Source organism: Nuphar pumila, chromosome 13 (assembly GCF_984573655.1).
Source record: "Nuphar pumila chromosome 13, dmNupPumi1.hap1.1, whole genome shotgun sequence".
In the NCBI taxonomy this organism is placed as follows: Eukaryota; Viridiplantae; Streptophyta; class Magnoliopsida; order Nymphaeales; family Nymphaeaceae; genus Nuphar; species Nuphar pumila.
In genome coordinates, this window is record NC_143261.1 from 98,339,143 (window position 1) to 98,361,953 (window position 22,811).

Here is a 22,811-nt window from a genome sequence, read left to right on the forward strand (position 1 = left end):
CTTAAAATCTCTAGGACTTGACACAAATTATTTAAATGATCAGACAATGAAGAACTATAGATCAAAATGGCATCAAAATAGACAATGACAAACCGTCCTATACAAGGACGCAACACTTAGGTCATCATTTTCATGAAAGTACTCGGGGCATTTGATAACCCAAATGACATGACTAATCACTCATACAATCCATCACGTGTCTTGAACGCCGTTTTTCACTCATCCCCCTCCCGGATACAGATCTGGTGGTACTCACTTTTTAAATCGATTTTTAAGAAAACAGAGGCACTGGCCAACATGTTGAACATGTCATCCAACCGAGGAATGGGAAAATGATATTTGACGGTGATGCGATTGAACACCCTACTGTCGACACACATGCGCATGGACCCATCTTTCTTAGGAGTGAGCAGGGTGGGCACTGGGCAAGGGCTCACACTCTCACGAATGAAACCCTTGTGTAGTAGCTCTTGAACCTATCTCAACAACTTGGCATGCTCAGATGGATTCATGCGATACACGGAGAGGTTAGGTAGACTCGACCCCGAGACAAAAACGATGGCATGTTGCACCACCCTCATCGAAGGTAGACCATCAGAAAGGTCGTCTGGCATAATGTCATGAAACTCCACAACAAGGGGCGCAATGTCCGCGGAAACGGGCAACGACGTACTCATAGACGGTTTAGCCACCAGGGCATAACAATAATCGGCCTCCCTAGAATGACTCAAGAAAGTCTGGTATGATAGGCCCGCGAGCCAGGGAACTCACTCAGGCTTATCGACAATGGGAAAACCGGTCTCCTTGATAGGAAGAAGGATTATTTTATGACCCTTAAAAATAAAATGAGTATGTGTTTCTACGGCCATCGTGAATGGTCTTGCGGTCAAATTGTCAGGGACGTCCTAAAAGAATATGACACGCACTCATAGGGGCTACATCACACCACACCTCATCATGGTAATGCTTCCCCATAGAGAACTGAACTAGACAACGCTGGGTAATGGGAACCTCGTTCCCTCTTTTGAACCACGCCATCTTGTATGGTTGGGACAATTTTTCCGTTTTCAAATTCAGGGTGGCCACGACACTCTGGGAAACCATTTCTCACAGACCCCAGTGTCAATGATAACATCGCACGCATGCCCCTCACAGTTGCACCGAGTTCTAAAAATATTGTTCCGCAACCATTTTGTAGGGGCCGACTCTCGGGGTGTTGTCAAAACATGACGGATGGACAACAAATTTTCGACGTTACCGTCGAACTCTACGACTTCCCTCTCATTCTCCCTGAACCGACGACTCGCCCTCACTCTCACTATCGAATGCTGACTCAACAATACCCTCGATGAAATGGGCATTCTTGTTCACAGTGGGGCACTTGGATGTTACGTGTCCTAACTCCTGACGCCTAAAACAACGAATGGTAGACTCACTAGGCTTGGGCTTGGATCTGGTATGGTATGCTGGTCAGGCTTGCTAGGGTCGACTCTTGGGGTGGGCTTTGAGTCTTCCTTCCTAGGGGAGCTCGCTCCCCTGGTTGGGAAACTCGACTTGGATCGATTGGACTGTCACTTTGGGAGACTCTATACTCCTGCCTCCTTTTCAATTTTTCCTTCACATTCATTGCATAACTGTTGGCCTGATCCAATGACTCAACTGTGACATAACTGAAATCATCAGAAATAACAGGACGGAGACCAGAAATATACCTCATGACCTGCTGGCGGACGGTCTCCTCGATCTTCACTTGTAGGGATAGACGATGAAACTCAGTAGTGTATTCTGCCACGGTACGGGTGCCTTGACGCAGGGTCAGGTACTCCTTGTAGGCTCCCTCGACGTGGTCTGAAGGCACGAACTTGGACTGCATCTCCTCCCATGTTTGCACGCGCTCTTGTCACTGTCGTTCCCTCGATCTTTGCAGCTCAACCCACCATGTCTGCACTAGGCCCCCTCAACCGAGTGGACGCTAGAGAGACACGACGGTGCTCAGCTACAGTGTGGTAGTCGAAGAAAAATTGTACGGCATAGGCCCAATCGAAGAACTGCTCTGCGTCGAATCGTCCTGCGAACTCCGGAAGGCCGAGCTTCACCCCGTAGGTAGATGGGTGCTCTGGCGCTCTCTGTCGACGAGTTTCCACCATTCCTGCAGGATACTTGTTCCAGAAAGCATCATCATCTAACACTGCATCATCACCCTCATCACGGTATTGCTTGTCGGGAGGCTGGTGCTGACAGACTCCAATGATGTGTGGTCGGTGCTCAGGTCATGTCGGTCCCTACTTAATCTGCCTCGGTTTGGCCCGCCCGTGGGCGGGAGCCATCTACAGCCGACGTTGACGCACCGGTATAACAGGAGGTACTACTAAAGGTGGAAGGGCTGGTCGGTTCACAGGTTCTGGGTTGGTTGGAACGGGGTAATATGGGTTTGGGTCAGGAGTTGGGTTATGGTAGAAGTAGTGGGTCAGATATGTTAAATTTTCTCTCTCTCTCTCTCTCTCTCTCTCTCTCTCTCTATATATATATATATATATATATATATATATATATATATGTATGTATATATATATATATATCTTTTTTGTCTTATTGTTCACCCGAAAAGGGTATTTCTGTAAATACTTATTTTACGCATATTCCATTTTGGAATATGATTGTAACTTTTTTAATTCTTTTATTTTTATTTTTTTTCTTTTTCTTTTTCTTTTTCTTTTTCTTTTTCTTTCTTTCTTTTTTTATTTTTTTGTATTTTGTGCCACATAAGGAGGCTCCCCAAAGAGTCGTTGGGGAGCCTCCAATGGTCACATATGTGACCGTTGGGGGCTCCCAACGAGCCCCCTATGTGGCTCCTTGTTTGGTTATAAATAGGGGCTTCTCCCCTCTTGTATTCTTAAAGCCCAAGATTCTAATAAAGTTCGAATATTTATTTTTATGCCTTTGGTGCATTTGTGAGAGATTGTGATTTTATGCTTTTATGCACAAGTGTTCTTATCGTGCATGTGTGCACATATTTGTTATCAAGAATATTAAGGTCTTGATCGTAGTATCTTGTTGAAGATACTTTCACATGGTATCAGAGCCTCGTTTGAAGAAGAAAGATCGTGTATTGCCTCGAAAAACGTGCCTTCAAGCTATTGTTTTTTTAGTGGATCATCCTCTTCAGGCAATATTTTAGAAGCCTCCTTTATTAAGAAAGACTTGAGAAACCCTTGAGGTACGTATTGTTTTTCATCATCTCTCCTCTCTAATGAGTGAAAAAGACTCACATTTCTCTCTTGGGTTCAAACTCAATGGGTCCAGCTATCATGTTTGGGCCGGAAATATAGAAGCTCACATCAAAGGAAAAGGGCTTTGGGGCTATATCCAAGGCTCGATTCCCGAACCGGAACCCAAGATAACCACGCTAAAAAAAGGAGAGATAAAAATTCTTCAAGGTGAAGAAAGGACCAAGGCTCTTGAAAAATATACGAAAAAGCATGAAGAATGGGAAATGAGGAATTTTAAAATCCTCTTGGATGTTTTCGTCTGTAAAAACGAGAATTAATGCAAATATCATCAAGTTCAAAAAGGTTTCTCAAGCATGGGAATATCTTGAGAAGATATACACCTCTAGGGATTTGTCCCATAAGTACTATCTCCAAAAAAGGGAGCTAACGCTTTAACAAAGGAAGATGACTATAAGAGAGTATTTTGCCGAGCTCTCTTCTATTTGGGACGAGCTTGCTATGCTCGAACCTAAGTAAAGTAGAGAAGCCATAGAGCTCCACCATAAACAATTGGAAGAAGATAGATTTTTCAACTTTTTGAATGAGCTTAGGCCCGAATTTGAACAAATCAGTTCTTCTCTTTTATCCGCTTTCACTTTCCCCTCTCTTGAAGATGTAATTACTAAACTTAGTGGGGAAGAGACTCGGATGGGTATAAGCAAGAGCAACCCAAGTGTTCTAGCTACACCTTCCAACAATGAAGAAAATGAAGGTGTTAATGTCGTCTCAAGACCGGGGAGCAATTTAAGGACCTACAAACCCCCTCACTTCAAGAATCAAAACTCAAGTGGTCAAGGAGCAAAGAAGGACTTTAGCAAGCTTACATGTCATTTTTGTAAAGAGTCGGGGCACATTAAACCAGAGTTGCCAATTGAGGAAGCGGGAGCGGGAAGCGATACGAGAAGCGGGAGCGGGAAGCGATACGAGAAGCGGGAGCGGGAAGGAAGGCACTTTCAAAATTTTAGGAAGCGGGAAGCGTGGGACTACTTATACCATGTAATAAACCCAAACATTAAGACAGAAAAAATTTTGAACTTCAAAGTACCACTACGTGAGGACTCAGATCCCCACCAGTCATACAACTATACCATTAGATTTCGTGTAGCTTCCATATGAAATAAGAAAGATGACCAAATAAACTCAGTTAAAACTTAAAACACAAAATATGAAATGCTTCTCAACCAATATATTGTTCTTTTCTTTCATGGGACTCACATAAGAATATAAATCACCATCGTATTGATAACACAAAAGATAAAGATCACCATGTTATTGCAACAGGAAAATGAAACAAATAGTCTCTAACAATCCCTTATTCCCTAAATGTACCTTCTAGAGAGAATGAAGGGATCAAACCTGCAACACAAACCTCTACTCACGAGTTGAACTTCACACAGGTCAGCTCAGACACCAGCCCTATATCACTGAAAACTCTTCATCAACGCGAAATACGGGCCCACCATTTGGGGGAAACAATTTGGATGGGTCGAAACAAGTCTAAACTCATTGACTGACCTTATTTCCCCACCTTAACGCCCTCTGAGTAGCCACACAAATCTCAGATTTTCAGAAAGTGCACCAAAATAAAATTAAGTTAGACAATGATGTCCCAAACCCTAGGTAGAGAATCGGATCTCCAAGGACCAAAACTTTCAGAAAATAAAACTGATAAGCTTTCCGTTTTCAGAAGATCAAGGTTACGATTACAAGGCAACGGTAAGCTATAAGCAACCCAATAAATAATGATAAACATAGATAGAATAAATTGTTTCCAACAACATGCACATGAATAAGCAATTCTGCAGAGCAAACAAAGAGTGTAAACATATTCTCATTTCGTAATGCTATTCATAACCTAAATGTCATATTGTATGACTGCAGAAGGATTGCTTGTTCCCTGGAAACGAAAGGGAGAACAAAGATGGAGGGAAGAGATGGAAAGAGAGAGGTCGTGGAAGATACGGAGAGAAGAGATGGAGAGAGGAGAGTACGTACCTGAATGGATTCATCGCCGGATGTCGGTGAAGGTCGCCAGATTCTGGGTTCCGCCGATCGGTTGCCAGAGAGAGGAGAGAAGAAGGGAGGAGACTCGGATTGAGCTGCGTGAAAAAACCCTAAAGCCCTTTCGGGTTTTGTTTTCACGGGTTTTTCAAAATCTCTTTTTTGCCCCTTTTAAAAAACTCGTTCTTTTAATTTTTTTTGGAAAAAAAGTTTAAAAAAAATAATAAAATTGTGGATGTTCTTCAACCAGAGGAACGACCTTGTGCATCAAATGAGCCTCTTTCGCTTCAACAAATTGTGGATGTTCTTCAACCTCTTCTCAAATGAGGCATTTCTGGAGCCGCTATGTCATCCTCCTCTTCTCTCAGTACGACATCTTGGCTCCTAGATTCTGGTGTTTCATTTCATATGACTCCAAGTCCTTGTTTTCTTTCTGATTTTTCTAAAAAAAATCTTCCATCTTTTGTCTCAACGGCGGATGGAACACCTCTTGAAATTAAAGGAATGGGCAATTTTGAAAAACAAGACTTCTTTATTCCAAAAATTTGTCTTATACCAAAACTAAACTTAAATTTACTTTTTGTTTCTCAACTCTCGGACTATGGTTGCGATATAAAATTCTCTTCTGATAAATGTTGGATACAGGATCGCCAGTCCGGGAAGTTGATTGGGGAAGGCTCTAGGAGAGGAGACCTCTACTATGTTGATTTTCTCAAAATTCCCAAGAATCAATTTTGTAATGTTGCTCAAAACAAAGATATTCATGTATGGCACAAGAGATTGGGTCATCCCAACATTGTTAAAATCTCTTATTTGCCTTTTATTAAGCATCTTTGCAATGAAAATTTTGTTTGTAATGAATGTATTCTTGGGAAAATGAAAATTCTTCCTTTTTCTCAAAGATCCATGTTTACAACAAAATCTTTTGAAATTGTTCACTCCGATGTATGGGGTCTGGCTCCGGTGATATCTAAAGGAGGTTTCTCATACTATGTTATCTTTGTGGATGATTTCACTAGATTTAGTTGGATATACTTTCTTAAACATAAACATGAGGTTTTCTCAACTTTTAAAACATTTCATATGATGATTTTAAATCAATTCAATGGAAATTTAAAAATTCTTAGAACCGATTCGGGTGGCGAATATCTTTCCAATGAATTCAAAAGTTATCTTGAAAATCATAGTATTCTTTATCAAAAGTCTTGCCCTAAAACTCCACAACAAAATGGGTTGGCTGAACGAAAACATAGGCATATTATTGAAACAACACGAACTTTGCTCATTTTACAAAATATTCCGAAAAGACTTTGGGTTGAGGCAGCCCTTACATCTGTCTATCTCATAAATAGACTCCCATCTAAAAACTTGAACAAGATTTCCCCATTTGAAAAATTATATGAAAAAGAACCTGATTATAGCAGGTTAAGGGTTTTTGGATGTAAATGGTTTGTCCTTACTGACAAAAATGACAAACTCTCCCCCAAGGTCATTCCTTGTGCCTTTTTTGGTTATTCTGAAACTCAAAAAGGCTTTCGTTGTTATGATATTAAAAATGATAAACTATATGTTTCCAGAAATGTAAGCTTCTTGGAAAATATTAGTGGTTTCGAAAAACTTGAATCTAATGACGAGAATATAGACTATTCTTTTCTGTTTGATTTGTTGACTGAAGATGATGATACTAGTGATGATGAGTCAAATCAAAATGACTTAAGTAATAATAAAACTAATTCTGAGCCCTCAACGCTTCATCAACATATCAATGAAGAACCGCATAGAAATCTCATAACCTACTCTCATAGAGATAGGAATACTTCAGAAGTGCCCTCGAAAGATATGATGATAGTGGAACCACTCCTCAAAGTGAGGAAAACATTCGTAGGACCGAAAGACAGAGAAAACCCCCTTCTAAGTTCATCTCATATGAGTCTTTTTCACCTAAATATAGAGCCTGTCTAAGCGCCATTCACTCTTACATAGAACCTAGGAACTTCGAGGAAGCACGAAAATGTCCGAAATGGATAGTCGCTATGGATAATGAACTTGAAGCTCTAAGGAAAGCAAAGACATGAGAGTTTCAAGACCTCCCTAAAGACAAGAAAGCAATAGGGTGTAGATGAGTGTTTAAGGTTAAGACTAAGAGTGATGGGTCCCTTGAGAGATACAAGGTCCGTTTAGTTGCAAAAGGATATGGTCAAAAATATGGGATTGATTATGAGGAGACCTTTGCCCCGGTAGCTCGGATGGTCATCGTCCGATGTCTTATAATCGTTGCCTCAATCAATAAGTGGAACATCTATCAGATGGATGTTAAGAATGCTTTTTTAAACAGAGATCTAAACGAAGAAGTGTATATGGATGCTCCTCCTGGAATGGAGTCTCCTAACGGAAAAGTGTTTCGCCTTCGAAAAGCACTTTATGGTTTGAAAAAGGGTTACCGGAAGCGCCTAGCTAAAAGGGGAAGCGCGCTTCAGAAGCGCGAAACGTTGTGCTTCCGAAGCGTGGGGGGAAGTGTCCCCCTTTTTTGGGAAGTGTGCTTCCCTTTAATGGGGGACGTGTTTCCCTTTAATGGGGGGACGCGCTTCCCTTTAATGGGAAGCGTGCTTCCCATCACGCTTCCCCCTCGCTTCCCCCACGCTTCCCCATCGCTTCCCCTGTTTTTTTTTTCAATTTTTTTGTATTTTTTATTTTTTTTATTTTTATTTTTTTCGCTTCCCCTCGCTTCCGAGACGCTTCCGAGACGCTTCCTAGGTCGCTTCCGAGACACTTCCCGAATCGCTCCTAAGTGGTCCCACGCTTCCCCGCTTCCTAAAATTTTGAAAGTGTCTCGCTTCCCGCTCCCGCTTCCCGTATCGCTTCCCGCTCCCGCTTCCTCAACTGGCAACCATGGTTTGAAACAAGCCCCCAAGGCTTGGTATGATAGGTTTAACTCTGTAATGTTAGAAAATGGTTTCTCATCCTGCTTTACTGATACTGCTTTGTTTGTTAGAAAATCTAATGCAGGGATTGTTATTCTTCTACTTTATGTGGACGACATGCTTATAACCGGGAGCGATTTTAAAGGGATTAAAAGCATAAAATCCATTTTAAAGGATAAGTTTGAAATGTCTGACTTAGGCTTCCTAACTTACTTTTTGGGTATTGAGGTAGCTTACTCTCATAGAGGATATTTTTTGTCTCAAACTAAGCTTGCACCTGAGATTGTTGACAGGTCAGGCATTACAGATGATAAAGTTTGTGAAACTCCTGCTATAGTAGGAGCTAAAATGAAGATTGATGATGGTGTTCCTCTCTCTGATCCTACTCCATACAGGCAACTAGTACGATCATTGATGTATCTAAGTATCACCAGACCAGATATCTCACATGTGGTGCATACGGCAAGTCAGTTTCAGCATGCACCAACTTTTGTTCACATGGGTGCTATCTTACGTGTCGTAAGATACCTAAAGCACACTATTAATAAGGGAGTTTTTCTGTCTTCTTCTTCTGAGTTAAGATTAATTGCTTATACTGACTCTGATTGGGGAGGTGACCCAAATAACCGTCACTCCACCACTGGTTTTTGTGTATTCTTAGGAGACTCATTGATCTCATGGAGATGCAAGAAGCAGCAAAAGGTGTCTCTATCATCAACTGAAGCCGAATATCGTGCCATGGCGACTACTACCATGGAAATTGTTTGGATTCATCAATTGCTGGAAGGCATGGGAATCACAATTGAAGGGCCTACCAAGCTATGCTGTGACAACAAAAGTGCGATTTATATTGCTAAGAATCACACTTTTCATGAGCGGACCAAACACATAGAGATGGATTGTCACTATGTTAGAGAAGCATACCTCAAAGGAATCATTGACCTTCCATATGTCACGTCAGAATATCAGTTGGCGGATTTCTTCACTAAAGCCTTGTGTGCTCCGCATTTCAACTTCCTTCTTAGCAAACTCTCGGTCATCCTGCCCTAAGTTTGAGGGGGGTGTTAAATTATGTAAATAATCATAGAATGTAATATATATATATATATATATATATTTTTTATATATATAAGGTAACACATATACATATATTAATATATATGTATATGTATCTACTTATTATATATATATAATATATATTTCTATTTGTTTAGTCGTAGGGGTAGTTTAGTCTTTTCCATTGTTTTACGCACATTCACTTTATGAATGTGATTGTAAATTTATTTTATTTCTTTCTTTTTCATTTTTACTTTTTTCTTTCTTTTAAAGTACCAAAAGGTACCTTGGGGGGGGCACTCAAATAGACGTTGGGCCCCTCCAACGGTCACATTTGTGACCGTTGGAGGGGCTCCAACGTCTATGAGTGGAGCCCCTCCAAGGCTCCCTTTATGTTGTTATAAATAGGGGTTCTCCCCTTTGTATTTCTTTATGGCTTTGAGTCAAAGCCCAAGTGCTCAATAAAGTGATTCCATTTTTTTATGCCTTTGTGCATTTGTGAGTTTTTGTGAGTTGTGCTTTTGTGCACAAGTGTTCTAAAGTGTTCTTATTGTGCATTTGTGTCGGGTTTATTATCAAGAATATTAAGGTCTTGATCTTAGTATCTTGTTTGGAGATATTTTTACATATGGATGCTCCTCCTGGAATGAAGACTCCTAAAGGAAAGATGCTTCGCCTTCGAAAAGCACTTTATGGTTTAAAACAAGCCCCCAAGGCTTGGTATGATAGGTTTAATTCTGTAATGATAGAAAATGGTTTTTCATCTTGTTTTACTGATACTGCTTTATTTGTTAGAAAATCCAATATAGGTATTGTCATCTTACTGTTGTATGTGGATGACATGCTCATAACTGGTAGTGATTCTAAAGGGGTTAAGAGCATTAAGTTTGAAATGTCTGATCTGGGTTTTCTGATTTATTTTTTGGGTATTGAAGTAGCATACTCTCATAGAGGGTATTTTTTATCTCAAACTAAGTTTGCTTCTAAGATCATTGACGGATCAGATATTACAGATGAAAAGTTTTGTGAAACTCCTGCTATAGTAGGAGCTAAAATGAAGATTGATGATGGTGTTCTCCTTTCAGACCCTACTCCCTACAGACAGCTTGTTGGTTCATTGATGTATCTGAGTATCACTAGACCAGATATCTCTCATGTAGTCCATACTGCAAGTCAATTTCAGCATGCACTAACTTCCGTTCACATGAGTGCCATCTTGCGAGTTATAAGATACATAAAAGGTACTCTAAATAAGGAAGTTTTTTGTCCTCTTCTTCTGATTTAAATTTAATTGCTTATACTGACTCTGATTGAGGAGGTGACTCAAATAATCGTCACTCCACCACTGATTTCGTGGAGATGTAAGAAGCAACAAAAAGTGTCTCTATCATCAACTGAAGCCGAATATCGTGTCATGATAACTACCATGAAAATTGTATGGATCCATCAGTTGCTTGAAGACATGGGGATCACTATTGAAGGGCCCACTAAGCTATGTTGTGATAACAAGAGTGCAATTTACATTGCCAAAAATCATACTTTCCACGAGCGCACTAAGCACATTGAAATGGATTGTCACTATGTTCGTGAAGTCTATCTAAAAGGAGTCATTGATCTACCTTATGTTACTTCAGAATATCAGTTGGCAGACTTTTTCACTAAAGCCTTATGTGCACCTCAATTCAACTTTGTTCTTGGCAAACTTTTCGTCATCATGCCTTAAGTTTGAGGGAGGTGTTAAATTATGTATATATAATATATATATATATATATTTTTTTTTTCTTTTTTTGTCTCATTGTTCACCCGAAAAGGGTATTTTTGTAAATACTTATTTTACGCATATTCCATTTTGGAATATGATTGTAACTTTTTTAATTCTTTTATTTTTCTTTTTTTTCTTTTTCTTTTTCTTTTTCTTTTTCTTTTTCTTTTTCCTTTTCTTTTTCTTTTTTATTTTTTGTATTTTGTGCCACATAGGGAGGCTCCCCGAAGAGTCGTTGGGGGCTCCCAACGACTCTCTTGGGAGCCCCCTATGTGGCTCCTTGTTTGGTTATAAATAGGAGCTTCTCCCCTCTTGTACTTTATGACTTTGAGTCAAAGCCCAAGCCTCTAATAAAGTTTGAATATTTATTTTTATGCCTTTGGTGCATTTGTGAGAGATTGTGATTTTGTGCTTTTATGCACAAGTGTTCTAAGTGTTCTTATTGTGCATGTGTGCACATATTTGTTATCAAGAATATTAAGGTCTTGATCGTAGTATCTTGTTGAAGATACTTTCACAGGATATGGGATAGGGTCCTGGATCGGGGATGATATAACGGGTTGGGTCAGGTTTGGGGTCTGGTATGGATAGTGAGTATGGTTTGTGCAATACTTGGACGTCTCACCCGATTGGATCTGGATCGGGTCTAAACCTACGCTATTCGTCGGACCCAGAATGGGATAGGTAGGATCATGGATCGAGTTGTGGTGGGTAAAGGCCTGGTTAGAACTCGATCCTTGATCCATAATATGATGGGTTTGGTTTTGACCCGGCTCAAAACCAAACTAGAGCTCCGTCCGCGTCCATTGTAAGTTTGGGTCGATACTGGATCTAAATTGGGGTTCAAAATTATTTGGTTGGATCTGGTTCGATATAGCCCGCGAACTGGACCCAACTGGGTAGGTCGGATAATGGGGCTCGAGACTCGGACCCGCTCCCTGGGACCCAAAGGATGGTCCCCAAAACCCGGGTCGGGGCCCAGCTACAAATGGTTCTGGTTCGGACCCTCTCGGGTTCGATCTGATCCACAGGGGTCCACATCCCCCATGCTCGCTGGTGGGCTGCAACTGAGCCCCCACGCGCAAGCTCAGGGAAAGGAGGGAGGGGATTCTCGGGTCGGGCTGACGAGCATGCACCTATAACATGGCCCAACGTTACGTTGGGGTCCTGCAAACCAGGTCCGGCCTGTGGCACTGTCACCGTGGCTCGAGGCCAGGCCTGCACACCCAAGCTGACGTTGGTAGGGACAGCCATGACCCCTTGGTTCGGGCAGAAGGTACTGACTGCCTGACTCGCAGCCGTTACTGAATCTGTGTTTAGAAAAGGTACCAGGGGCTGAGCAGTGGGACGGCTAGGTGGAGGGTAAAACGGCTAGACTGGTTCGGCTGCGGTAGCATCTACGTGACTGGTTGCACCATCACCCAATCTCGCTCCCGTTTTCAGCATGAAAGTCGCGCGTGTCTCCCCTGACGACTTGAGGGCCACGATCTGATCTTCGATCCCATCCAAACGTCTCGACACGTCGGCTACGTCCTTGCTTACACGTAGCATATTTTCCTGGATCTTTGTCATCATGTCGATCATCCGCATCATGGGGTCCTCATTGTCGGTACCTGATTCCTCTCGCTCCTTCTCGCTCGTAGGATTGTCCTCCGTTTCTTGCACCATACTATTGACCAAAGAGGAGGGGATGTGCTCTGATACCACTTTGATACAGCGAGAGATTGGTTGTCACGAGGCACTTACTTTGATGCAGCGAGGAATCGGCTGTCACGAGGCTCTTGGGTGCTGAAAATGAAAACACGACTCCCACGACCGTGCAATGTGTGGAAAGGAGTAACATAATGACACTGTGAAATAAACGATGTTGGCTTTATTCAATAGAAACTTAATCAAGCTAGAGAATGAAACAATAGGAAGGAAAAAACACTGGAGGAATAAAGAAATCAAAAGGTTGCTGCCCACTGAACGTAACAGAGCAAAAAAAAACATAAAAAAATGTCCATCTTCGTTGCCTTTTACGTAACCCTAAGGTTGGGTTAAGTAGGCTGCATATCGGGTCCGGATCCCGAACCCGGGACCAAGTGGACCCGATACCATCAATCCTTGATGGAATAGTTGTTGTGCGTTGTCTTGTTCGCTCGTCGGGAATATGTACGCATGGGTACATCATCCCTACATCGTGGTACCACGATCGGGGTCGGATCCATTACTTGGGTCCGATCATTGATCCCATTGGGCAGGTCTGGTCCCACGCCTGGGTCAAACTGTATAGATCTGGTTTGGTCCTGCTCTGCATCAGGTTCAGAGAGAAGAGAGAGGGCAGGAGGGTCGGTGCCCTCCAGCCGATGTTAATCGGAGAGAAGGGAAGGGAGCATCAGGAGGGAAACCACCCCTCCTCTGCCTCGACTTAACAGAGGAAGATGGAAGAGAAAAAGAAAGGGGATGCACCTATGGGGGAGGTCGGCTGCTCCTGACAAAGGGGCTCCGACGACCGCAGGTCGCAGAGGGTGACATGAGAGAGAGAGAGAGAGAGAGACGGAAGTCGGGAGGGAGAGGGGTGTGGCTGCGTGAGGAGATACTGGCGGAGGGGGGGGGAGGGATGGACTCGGATCCGATCGAATCCAACCTGGATCCGAATTTTTTTTTTTTTTAAACTACGGGTCTTACAACAATGGTATGGGAACTGATCTCCATTTGTTTCATCTCCAATAGTTACTGCCAAAGAAAGTTTTAAGTGCACCAATTCATGCAATGACATGTTCCTCCATGACGTACGATATTAACAATTGTTGTTGTTTATCCAACTTTCTGAGAGAATATGGATCAACTAGTCAAGCATAAAGAACTAGGTTGGTGTTAAATTGTACATATATTTATACCAGAGTTACCAGTTGAGGAAGCGGGAGCGAGAAGCGAGGCACTCTCAAAAATTTAGGAAGCGGGGAAGTGTGGGACCACTTAGAAGAAAATTCTGAAACGTCTTGGAAGCGACCTAGGAAGCGAACCGGAAGCGAGGGGGAAGCGAAAAAAAAATGAAAAAAATGGGGAAGCGAGGGGGAAGCGCGCTTCCCATAAAAGGGAAGCACGCTTCCCAAAAAGGGGGACGCTTCCCCTCACGCTTTGAAAGCACGACGTTTCGCTCTTCCAAAGCGCGCTTCCCCTTTTACCTAGGCGCTTCCGGTAACTCTGATTTATACTTGTATATATAGATGGTATTATATACATGCATGTATACATACATACATATATATAATATATTACATATACATTTATTTATTCATATAAATAATATATGTAATATAGGGAGAGTCAAACTAAGTTTGACTGCTCCCAGCCGTTGGGCATAGTCAAAATCAGTTCGACTGCTCACAACGGTTAGAATTTCTAGCTGTTGGGAGCTTTGCTCCGTCTCTAGTTATGATCTCTCTCTCTTTTAATCCTTTACTCCTCTCCCTTGTGTATAAATAGAGGTGTTCTCCCCTTTGTTTTGTAAGCCTTTTGGCACACTATCTTTGTTAAATAAATTATATTTTTTACTATTGTATGTCCTCTTTGTGGGGTTTGTGAGAGTGATCATTTAGAACATTTTGTGGCTGCTATTAGTGTGTTCCTTGAGAGAACACCTTTGTTGAAGATTGGAGAACCTTTGGTTCATGATTGAAGTCTTCTTGAATCTTTACAGTTTGACAGATTTTTCACAAGTTTTAGACTGTTTTTGAGTTGTATGTACAGAAAGTTCAACAAAATGTTAAAGAAGGCTTAGTTTCAAGTGATCAAATGTACGAAAAATAAACAAAGAAATCCAGATTTTTTAGGTACGTTGTGTTAAGAATACCCTTTTGTATTTACTTGTACTTGTGTTTGTAAGTAGGGTTATATTTGTCATTCAAGTGAGAACAGTCTAGTTGTGCATTCTTGTACCCTTGATAGCGGTATTCTTGTACTTGTGAAAAAAATTATATATGTATATATATATAATCATCTCTTAGGGGACGTCCGCCCTAATTCTGGTGGGGTCTCTTTGCTGCTGTCATATTCCTCCCTCTTCCTTTCTTTCGCTTGGTAACTTGTTGCACGAATCCCAAGGCACGTATTTCACAAAATATTGTTATGGTATCAGAGCAGGGCGAGAATAAGACTCCATCATCTTGAAGACTGCTCATCTCTTCTCCCAACAAATAAGTTTTTTCTTTTTTCCCTTATTTTCTTCAACCCTAGACTTCTTGATCTGCCTTTTCAACTTCTCTTTCAACCCAACCTCTATTTTCTTCTATTTCTTTTGTTCTTCTCCTTTCCTTTTGTTCTTCTCCTTTTCATTAAAAAAATATATATATTCATTCTTCTTGTCTTGTTATTTTTTGTTTTTCTTATATCTGATCAGATCTGAGATAGATTCTTGGGATCAAAAAAAAAGGAAAAGAAAAGAAAGATATTGCTTCAAAAAAATGAAGAAGCAACTGGTATTCAGATTCAATTTCATAGACTTGAATTTGATCGTCTTTCCAAAAAAAGGGGAAATTATTGCTGATGTCATTACTGATGTCAGCACTTTTGACGATCTGACTTTGCAGATCTGATATGTTCCTTTTTCTGTTATTTCTCCAGATCTTAATCCTCTATTTTATTACTTGTTCCTCATATTTTTGTCTATTAATACATACATATATGTAATGAAACAAGATGGAATACAAAAAGAGTGCCTCTAAGGGCTACAAGAGCACAAAAATACACAAATACAAAGTCACTTATGGGCAAAATACAAGTCCACAACGAATGTCACAAACACAAGACACTAGAGGGCCACAACATAAAAAATATAAATATTATTGAGTGGCAAAATGCTTGGGAAAGCATGTACAAAAAATGGGGACAAGTGTCCTTATCTATATACATAACAATAGAGGAAGAGGGAAAGCATGTACAAAGCCAGTGGTTGAGATCCTATCATTAGGATTTTCACCCAGCATTAGTCTAGGCAATTAAATTCGAGGAGGATGAAGATAAGAAAATCCCTTTGCTAATTGTATTTTTTATGTATCTAACAATTTTTAAAGCAACACTCATGTACAAAGTTGTTGGAGCATGTTGGAATTGACCGACTTCATGAACCACATGAGATGTGTCGGGTCTACTAACGGATAGGTAGGTGAGTGATTCAATTAGTTGTCGATAGGGTGTAAGATCTTCAACAAGTGTCTCATCTTCAAGTCTTAATTTTGCATTGACAACCTTAGGAGTATCCACCTTCTTGTCGTCAAAAATCCCTAACTTGGCACAAATATCAGTTGTTAGCTTCATCTATGATAAGATATAACCTCTGGGTGAATAGGCTACTTCAATACCTAAAAAATATCTCAGAAAACCCAAGTCAGATATATCAAAATTTTCTTTTAAAATACATTTAACATCACTAACTCCCTATTTGTCATTCTCCGTTATGATCAAGTCATCTACATAAAGCAGAAGCATAACATGACATAGTGATTCCAAAAGCATGACAATTATGTTGGTGTATGTTGATGACATAGTTATAACTCGGAATGGCGGAGTCAGGATCAAGGAATTAAAGAAGATCCTTCCTGACTTTCCATATGAAGGATCTAGGAGTGTTAAGGTATTTTCTTGGGGTGCAACTAGATCAAAGTCAAAGCTCCTTGGTTTTTACTCAAAGTAAATATGCTCAGCACCTTCGCCAACATAATGGCATGTTTCAATGTAAAACAACAAAGACTCCTATGGCCCTAAATGCAAAGATGTAGGAAAATCAAGGTGGTGATGTTCTTCTTGATTATCCTGAGAACTTAATAAGCATTGTGGAGGCTCTTCAATACCTGACTTTTATTAGACCAGACCTAGTACATGTGGTTAATGCATGCTCCCAAGAAGAGTCATATGGAAGCAATTAAGAGAATCTTGAGGTATATTAAAGGTATTATTTCAGATGGCTTGGTTTATAAGAAAAGTGCAGGGTTGGCACCTTATTTTTTCATTATTGTTATAGCTTATTCTGATGCAGATTGGGCAAGCGATCCAAGTACAAGGCGATCGGTAACAGGCTATGGCATGTATTTAGGCTCTCATCTAGTCTCTTAGTCTAGTAAGAGACAACGAACAGTAGCCAGGTCCAGCACAGAAGCAGAATATAGAGTCATGGCTAAAGTGGCATCAAAGGTTTTACGGATTCGACACTTACTGTGTTGTATCAGAAAGTGGGCAGATCCTTGTTTTTTTGTGATAACATAAGTGTGATAACCATCTCGACTAATCCAGTTCAACATGGAAAGATGAAGCAAGGTGAATTGGATCAGCATTTTGTGTGAGAAAGAGTAGAAAATGGAGAGATTAAGCCTACTCTCTTAGTTCAGAGACTCTGGTTCTTGAAAGGCAAACTGTCCATGGTCCTCACCCATGTACAGTTTGTGAGGGAGTATTAAGAATACCCTTTTGTATTTACTTGTACTTGTGTTTGTAAGTAGGGGTATATTTGTCATTCAAGTTAGAACAGTCTAGTTGTGCATTATTGTACTCTTGATAGGAGTATTCTTATACTTGTGAAATATATATATAATCATCTCTTAGGAGACGTCCACACTAATTCTGGTGGAGTCTCTTTGTTGCTTCCATATTCCTCCATTTTCCTCTCTCTTGGTTACTTGCTGCACGAATCCCAAGGCACTTATTTCACAAAATATTGTTACTTTGAATGTTAGTGTATTTTATTAAGTGCGCCTAGAACTGGTTGTTTACTGCCTTGAACATTAGGAACAGTGGCTAACAAGTGACCCATCTTTCAGATTGAGTTTTAACTTTTAAGTTCAGGCAAGGATGGACAAAAACATCAAATCAATGGCATAAATTTTATGGAGGAACCAGTAAGTGATCCTGTCAATCAAACTCATGAAAGGACCTAAGAGAAAATCTAGGCAATCTAGCCAGTCGAAAAGGAGCTTCCACAGTGAGAAAATAAGAACTTAATAAAAGGACAAGTTCAATTGAGATTTCAAAATCCATATACAGAACCAACTGAATTCCATCCAAAATTTGACAACATGAAAGAAAAGAGGATTCGGTTAGATATGAACCACTTAAAAAGCTGATAATCTTTCAAGGATAAGAATATCCTTAATTCAAACACCTGCAACTCATCTTCCATAAACTGACAGTACGACAATTTGATATCATTATTATAATTAAATATTACTTGAATACACTAGTGGACATGCTCAATCCTAAACCCATTTCTTCTGATACTGGAAAACGAGCCTGTCAGATTGCAGCCCAGCTATTGGATGATTCTACCAAGTAAATTAAAGAAGAGATCCCTGGTTCTTGTCAACACCCACGATCATACTGCACAAAATCTACAAACAAGTCCCAAAGGTTTGTTTTCTTAACCTCATAAATGCTTCATATAACCTTTTTACAGATAAACCCAATAACAACTCATTCAATGAATTTTAACTTTCATTTTTCATAAAAGATATGATTTCTACAATCAGATATGAATTTCATCCAGTTCAATATGGAAGTGTGATAGCGTCTAATATTCGAGTTAGAATAGAATAATGCATAAACATACATAAAGTAGCTAAAAGATAAACAGTATCAACAACACTAAATAGGTTAATTACAAAATGACTTTCAACAGTGAGATATTACTGAAGCAATTTGGCAAGCTGTTCACACAGCCAAAAAAAGAAAAGGCTAGAGAATGAAAGATGGAATGGGAAAGAGAAGGGATGGGTGGGAAATTGCCACCACCTACCTATTTCTCTGTGGATCATGTAAATTAAGATCCTGCAAAATGACAGTCAATGTCAATTTTCATGCAAAAACAAAATTTATGCATCAGAGAACTGAGAAAGAAAAGCACATCCTGTTAAAAGATAGAACAATCACCCGCCATACTACAAAGCCAGCATTCGCCAATTACAGAAAAAATAAACAAGTTGTTAATGACCTATAATATTACATGGCCATCCCTTCTTTCAGTTTTAGAATCAAGGGTCATACTTAGTTCAGTTCCACACACTGGAGTGCTGCAGAGGTGTGGACTGGAGATGGTTCTAACCTGCTTTTTGCATGAAGTGGCAATACAACATACATGGGGGGTTCCCCCTATTTATAAGAAAAGGAGACCAAAGGGGCTCCCAATAGAGTCGTTGGGAGCCCCCAACGGTCACATATGTGACCATTGGGGGCCCCAACGACTCCATTATGGGGCCCTTTTTGGTATCCAAAAAATACATTTTAAAAATAAAAAGAAAAATAAAAAACAGTAAAATAAGAGAAACAAAATAAGTACCCCTATGGGGTACTTTGTGAAATGACCATAATACCCCTATCGGGTATTATGGTATTATTACATATGTTTTAACACCCCCCCTCAAACTTTACGGGGGAATGACCGAAAGTTTGCCAAGAAGGAACAAGAAGCGAGGAGCAGGCAGGGCTTTGGTAAAGAAATCTACAAGTTGATATTCTGAAGTGACATATGGCAGTGTAACTGTCCCACGAAGATATTCATCACGTACATAATGACAGTCCATCTCAATATGTTTAGTCCTTTCATGAAAGGTGTGGTAGCTGGCAATATAGATGGCACTTTTGTTGTCGCAACAAAGCTTCGAAGCACCGGTAATTTTGACTCCCATATCTTGAAGAAGACTTCGAAGCCACACAAGCTCCATTGTAGTGGTTGCCATAGCCCTGTATTCTGCTTCAGTAGAAGACAATGAGACTTTCTGCTGTTTCTTGCACCTCCAAGCAATTAGCGAATCTCCTAGGAACACACAAAAGCCAGTAGTTGAGATTCGATCATTTGGGTTTCCTCCCCAGTCAGCATCAGTATAAGCTAGTAAATCTAAGGAAGAGATTGAGGATAGGAATAGCCCTTTAGTCAAAGTATTTTTAATATATCGAATGATCCGGAGCACAGCACTCATATGCACAGATGTAGGAGCATGCTGAAATTGGCTTGCAGAGTGCACAGCATGAGCAATATCGGGCCTGGTGATAGTCAGATAGGTGAGGGAGCCTATGAGTTGCCTGTAGGGCGTAGGATCATCCAGCAGAACTCCATCCTCCAGTCGTAGTTTAGCATTGATAACCTCGGGAGTCTCCACCTTTTTATCATCTGAAATCCCAGATTTGGAACATATGTCTGCAGCAAGCTTCATCTGTGACAATATATACCCTCGAGGAGAGTATGCAACTTCTATACCAAGAAAGTACCTGAGAAAACCCAGATCAGTCATATCAAAATTATGTTTTAACATATTTTTAGCTTTAAGAATACCATTTTCATCATTGTCAGTGATGATCATATCATCAACATAAAGCAGAAGGATGATGATACTATTACATGCATGTTTAACAAAAAGAGCAGTGTCAGTATAACATGAGCGAAATCCCAATTGTAACATGATAGCACTAAATCTATCATACCAAGCCTTAGGGGCTTGTTTAAGACCATATAAAGCTTTTAATAACCGAAGGGTTTGACCTTGGTTAACACTGATTCCCGGCGGAGGGTCCATATATACTTCTTCATTCAACTGACCATTAAGAAAGGCATTTTTAACATCTAATTGGAATATAGGTCATTTCTTAGATGATGCTACCGCAATTAAAGTTCTAACGCTTGTCATGCGAGCCACGGGAGCAAAAGTCTCCTCATAATCGATGCCATATTCTTGTGAGTATCCCTTAGCAACTAATCTAGCTTTATAACGCTCTAGGGAACCATCACTTTTTGTTTTGACTTTGTAGACCCATCGACATCCAATAGCTTTCTTATTTGGAGGAAGGTGAACTATTTCCCAAGTTTTAGCTTTATTTAAAGCATCTAGTTCAACTTTCATTGCTTCAACCCAATGAGGTATACTTTTTGCTTGATTATAATGGGAGGGTTCATAGTAAGAATGCAAGGCTATTAGACAAGCTCTATATTTAGGTGAAAGAGTTTCATATTAGGTGGAATTGATTCTCTAGAAGAACGTCTAAGGGAGGTTTCTTCTAGGGGTTCATTAAGCCGCAAGAATTTTTCTAAAGCACTAATAGGTTGGGCTTCCTCACGCCGAGTGTATACTTGGAGATTGTCACCATTAGTTGGTGATACATCATTATCATGAGAATCATGAGTATTTTCTAAAACTTCCGGATGACTCAAAGAGTCATCATTTGAATCTTCTAAAAGATCATTGATAAACATATAATCAATTTCATTTGATTTTTCCAATATGTCAAATCCATTTTCATCTTCTAAAAAGGTTACATCTTTGGAGACAAATAACTTATTGTTTTTATGATCAAAGCATCTATAGCCTTTTTGATTTTCACCATATCCTAAAAATACACATTCTATTGCTTTAGGTGACAATTTATCTCTTTTATGTAAAAGAACAAAGCATTTACACCCAAAAATCCGAAGACGATTGTAGTCGGGTGTCATATTAAAAAGTTTTTCATAAGGAGAGATATTATTCAATTTTGAAGATGGCATCCTATTGATTAAATAAGTGGAGGTTAACACGGCTTCGGCCCAAAAATTTTTAGGAATATTTTTAGAAATGAGTAAGGATCTAGTGGTTTCCAAAATATGTCTATGTTTTCTTTCCGCTAGACCGTTTTGTTGAGGAGTTCTTGGGCAAGATTTTTGATGACAAATGCCATGTTGTTTTAGATATGTTTGAAAATCATTTGATAAGTACTCTCCACCCGAATCGGATCTAAGAATGGATATTTGACTTTAAAATTGATTTTGAATTTTTGCATGAAATTCTTTAAAGAAGTTAAAAACTTCCGATTTAAAGTTAAGAAAATAAATCCATACATATCTAGTATAATCATCAATAAAAGTAACATAATATGAATAACCACCTTTAGATAGAACCGGAGATGGCCCTCAAACATCGGAATGCACCAATTCAAAAGGTCTTGTTGTCACAAAGGATCTAATAGGAAAAAGAGTAGACTTCATTTTGCCAAAAATGCAATCTTTGCAATTGATATCTTTTTTTTTACAAAACTTGTGTCCAAAAGGAAAAAGATACATTTTAGAGTAACTTGGATGTCCAAGCCTTTTATGCCAAGTTTCAATATTTTTGTCTTGGACATAAGTACAAAATGAGGTATTTGGAAGCATTAAATTATCCATAAAATAAAGGTCTCCCTTCCTATGGCCTTGCCCAATCCGCTTCCCGGACCGGAGATCCTGCACAAAGCACCCTTGGGATGAGAAAGATATTTCACATCCATGGTCGGCTATTTGAGAAACGGAAAAGAGGTTAAGATTTAATTTTGGAACTATTCTAACTTTTGGAACAAGGAAATTTTGAACATTTTTAGAATCAAGAGTTCCAACACCATTTATTTTGAGAAAAGTTCCATCGGCCGTAGAGACACAAGACATTTTTGAATTGGTGTGCACATTGGTTAATGCATTTTCATGAGGGGTCATGTGAAAAGAAGCTCCGGAATCTAAAATCCAAGAGTACGTACCGGGAGGTGATGATGAGGCAATTGCGAAACCGGAGGTAGAAGAAGTAGCCTTTAGAATTTGTTGGAGAGCCAAGGAAATTTGTCCAAGAGTATCTTTGAGATCCCCGTTCTTGCCGTCATCTTCTTTGGTGGATGATTCTTCAACAGAAGCCACCTTTGGCTTGAATGCTCCATTTAGCTTTGGGCAAACGGGTTTAATATGTCCCGGCTCATAACAATGATGACATATAATCATTTTTCTCCCACCACTCCCTTGCTTACCAAAATGAGGTGGTTTGTATGTTTTGACATGATTG

The 22,811-nt window shown here is 40.0% G+C and overlaps 1 protein-coding gene across 2 annotated transcripts in view; it reads right to left on the minus strand.

The window, feature by feature from the left end:
* The window catches only part of LOC149819390 (uncharacterized), a 112,958-nt gene that overhangs the window by 58,695 nt on the left and 31,452 nt on the right, over positions 1–22,811 (minus strand). For both annotated transcript variants that reach the window (XM_089986047.1, XM_089986048.1), the window contains one exon: positions 18,779–18,810. In XM_089986047.1, coding sequence (XP_089842173.1) covers positions 18,779–18,810 — 32 coding nt within the window. The remainder of the gene's footprint in view (positions 1–18,778; positions 18,811–22,811) is intronic.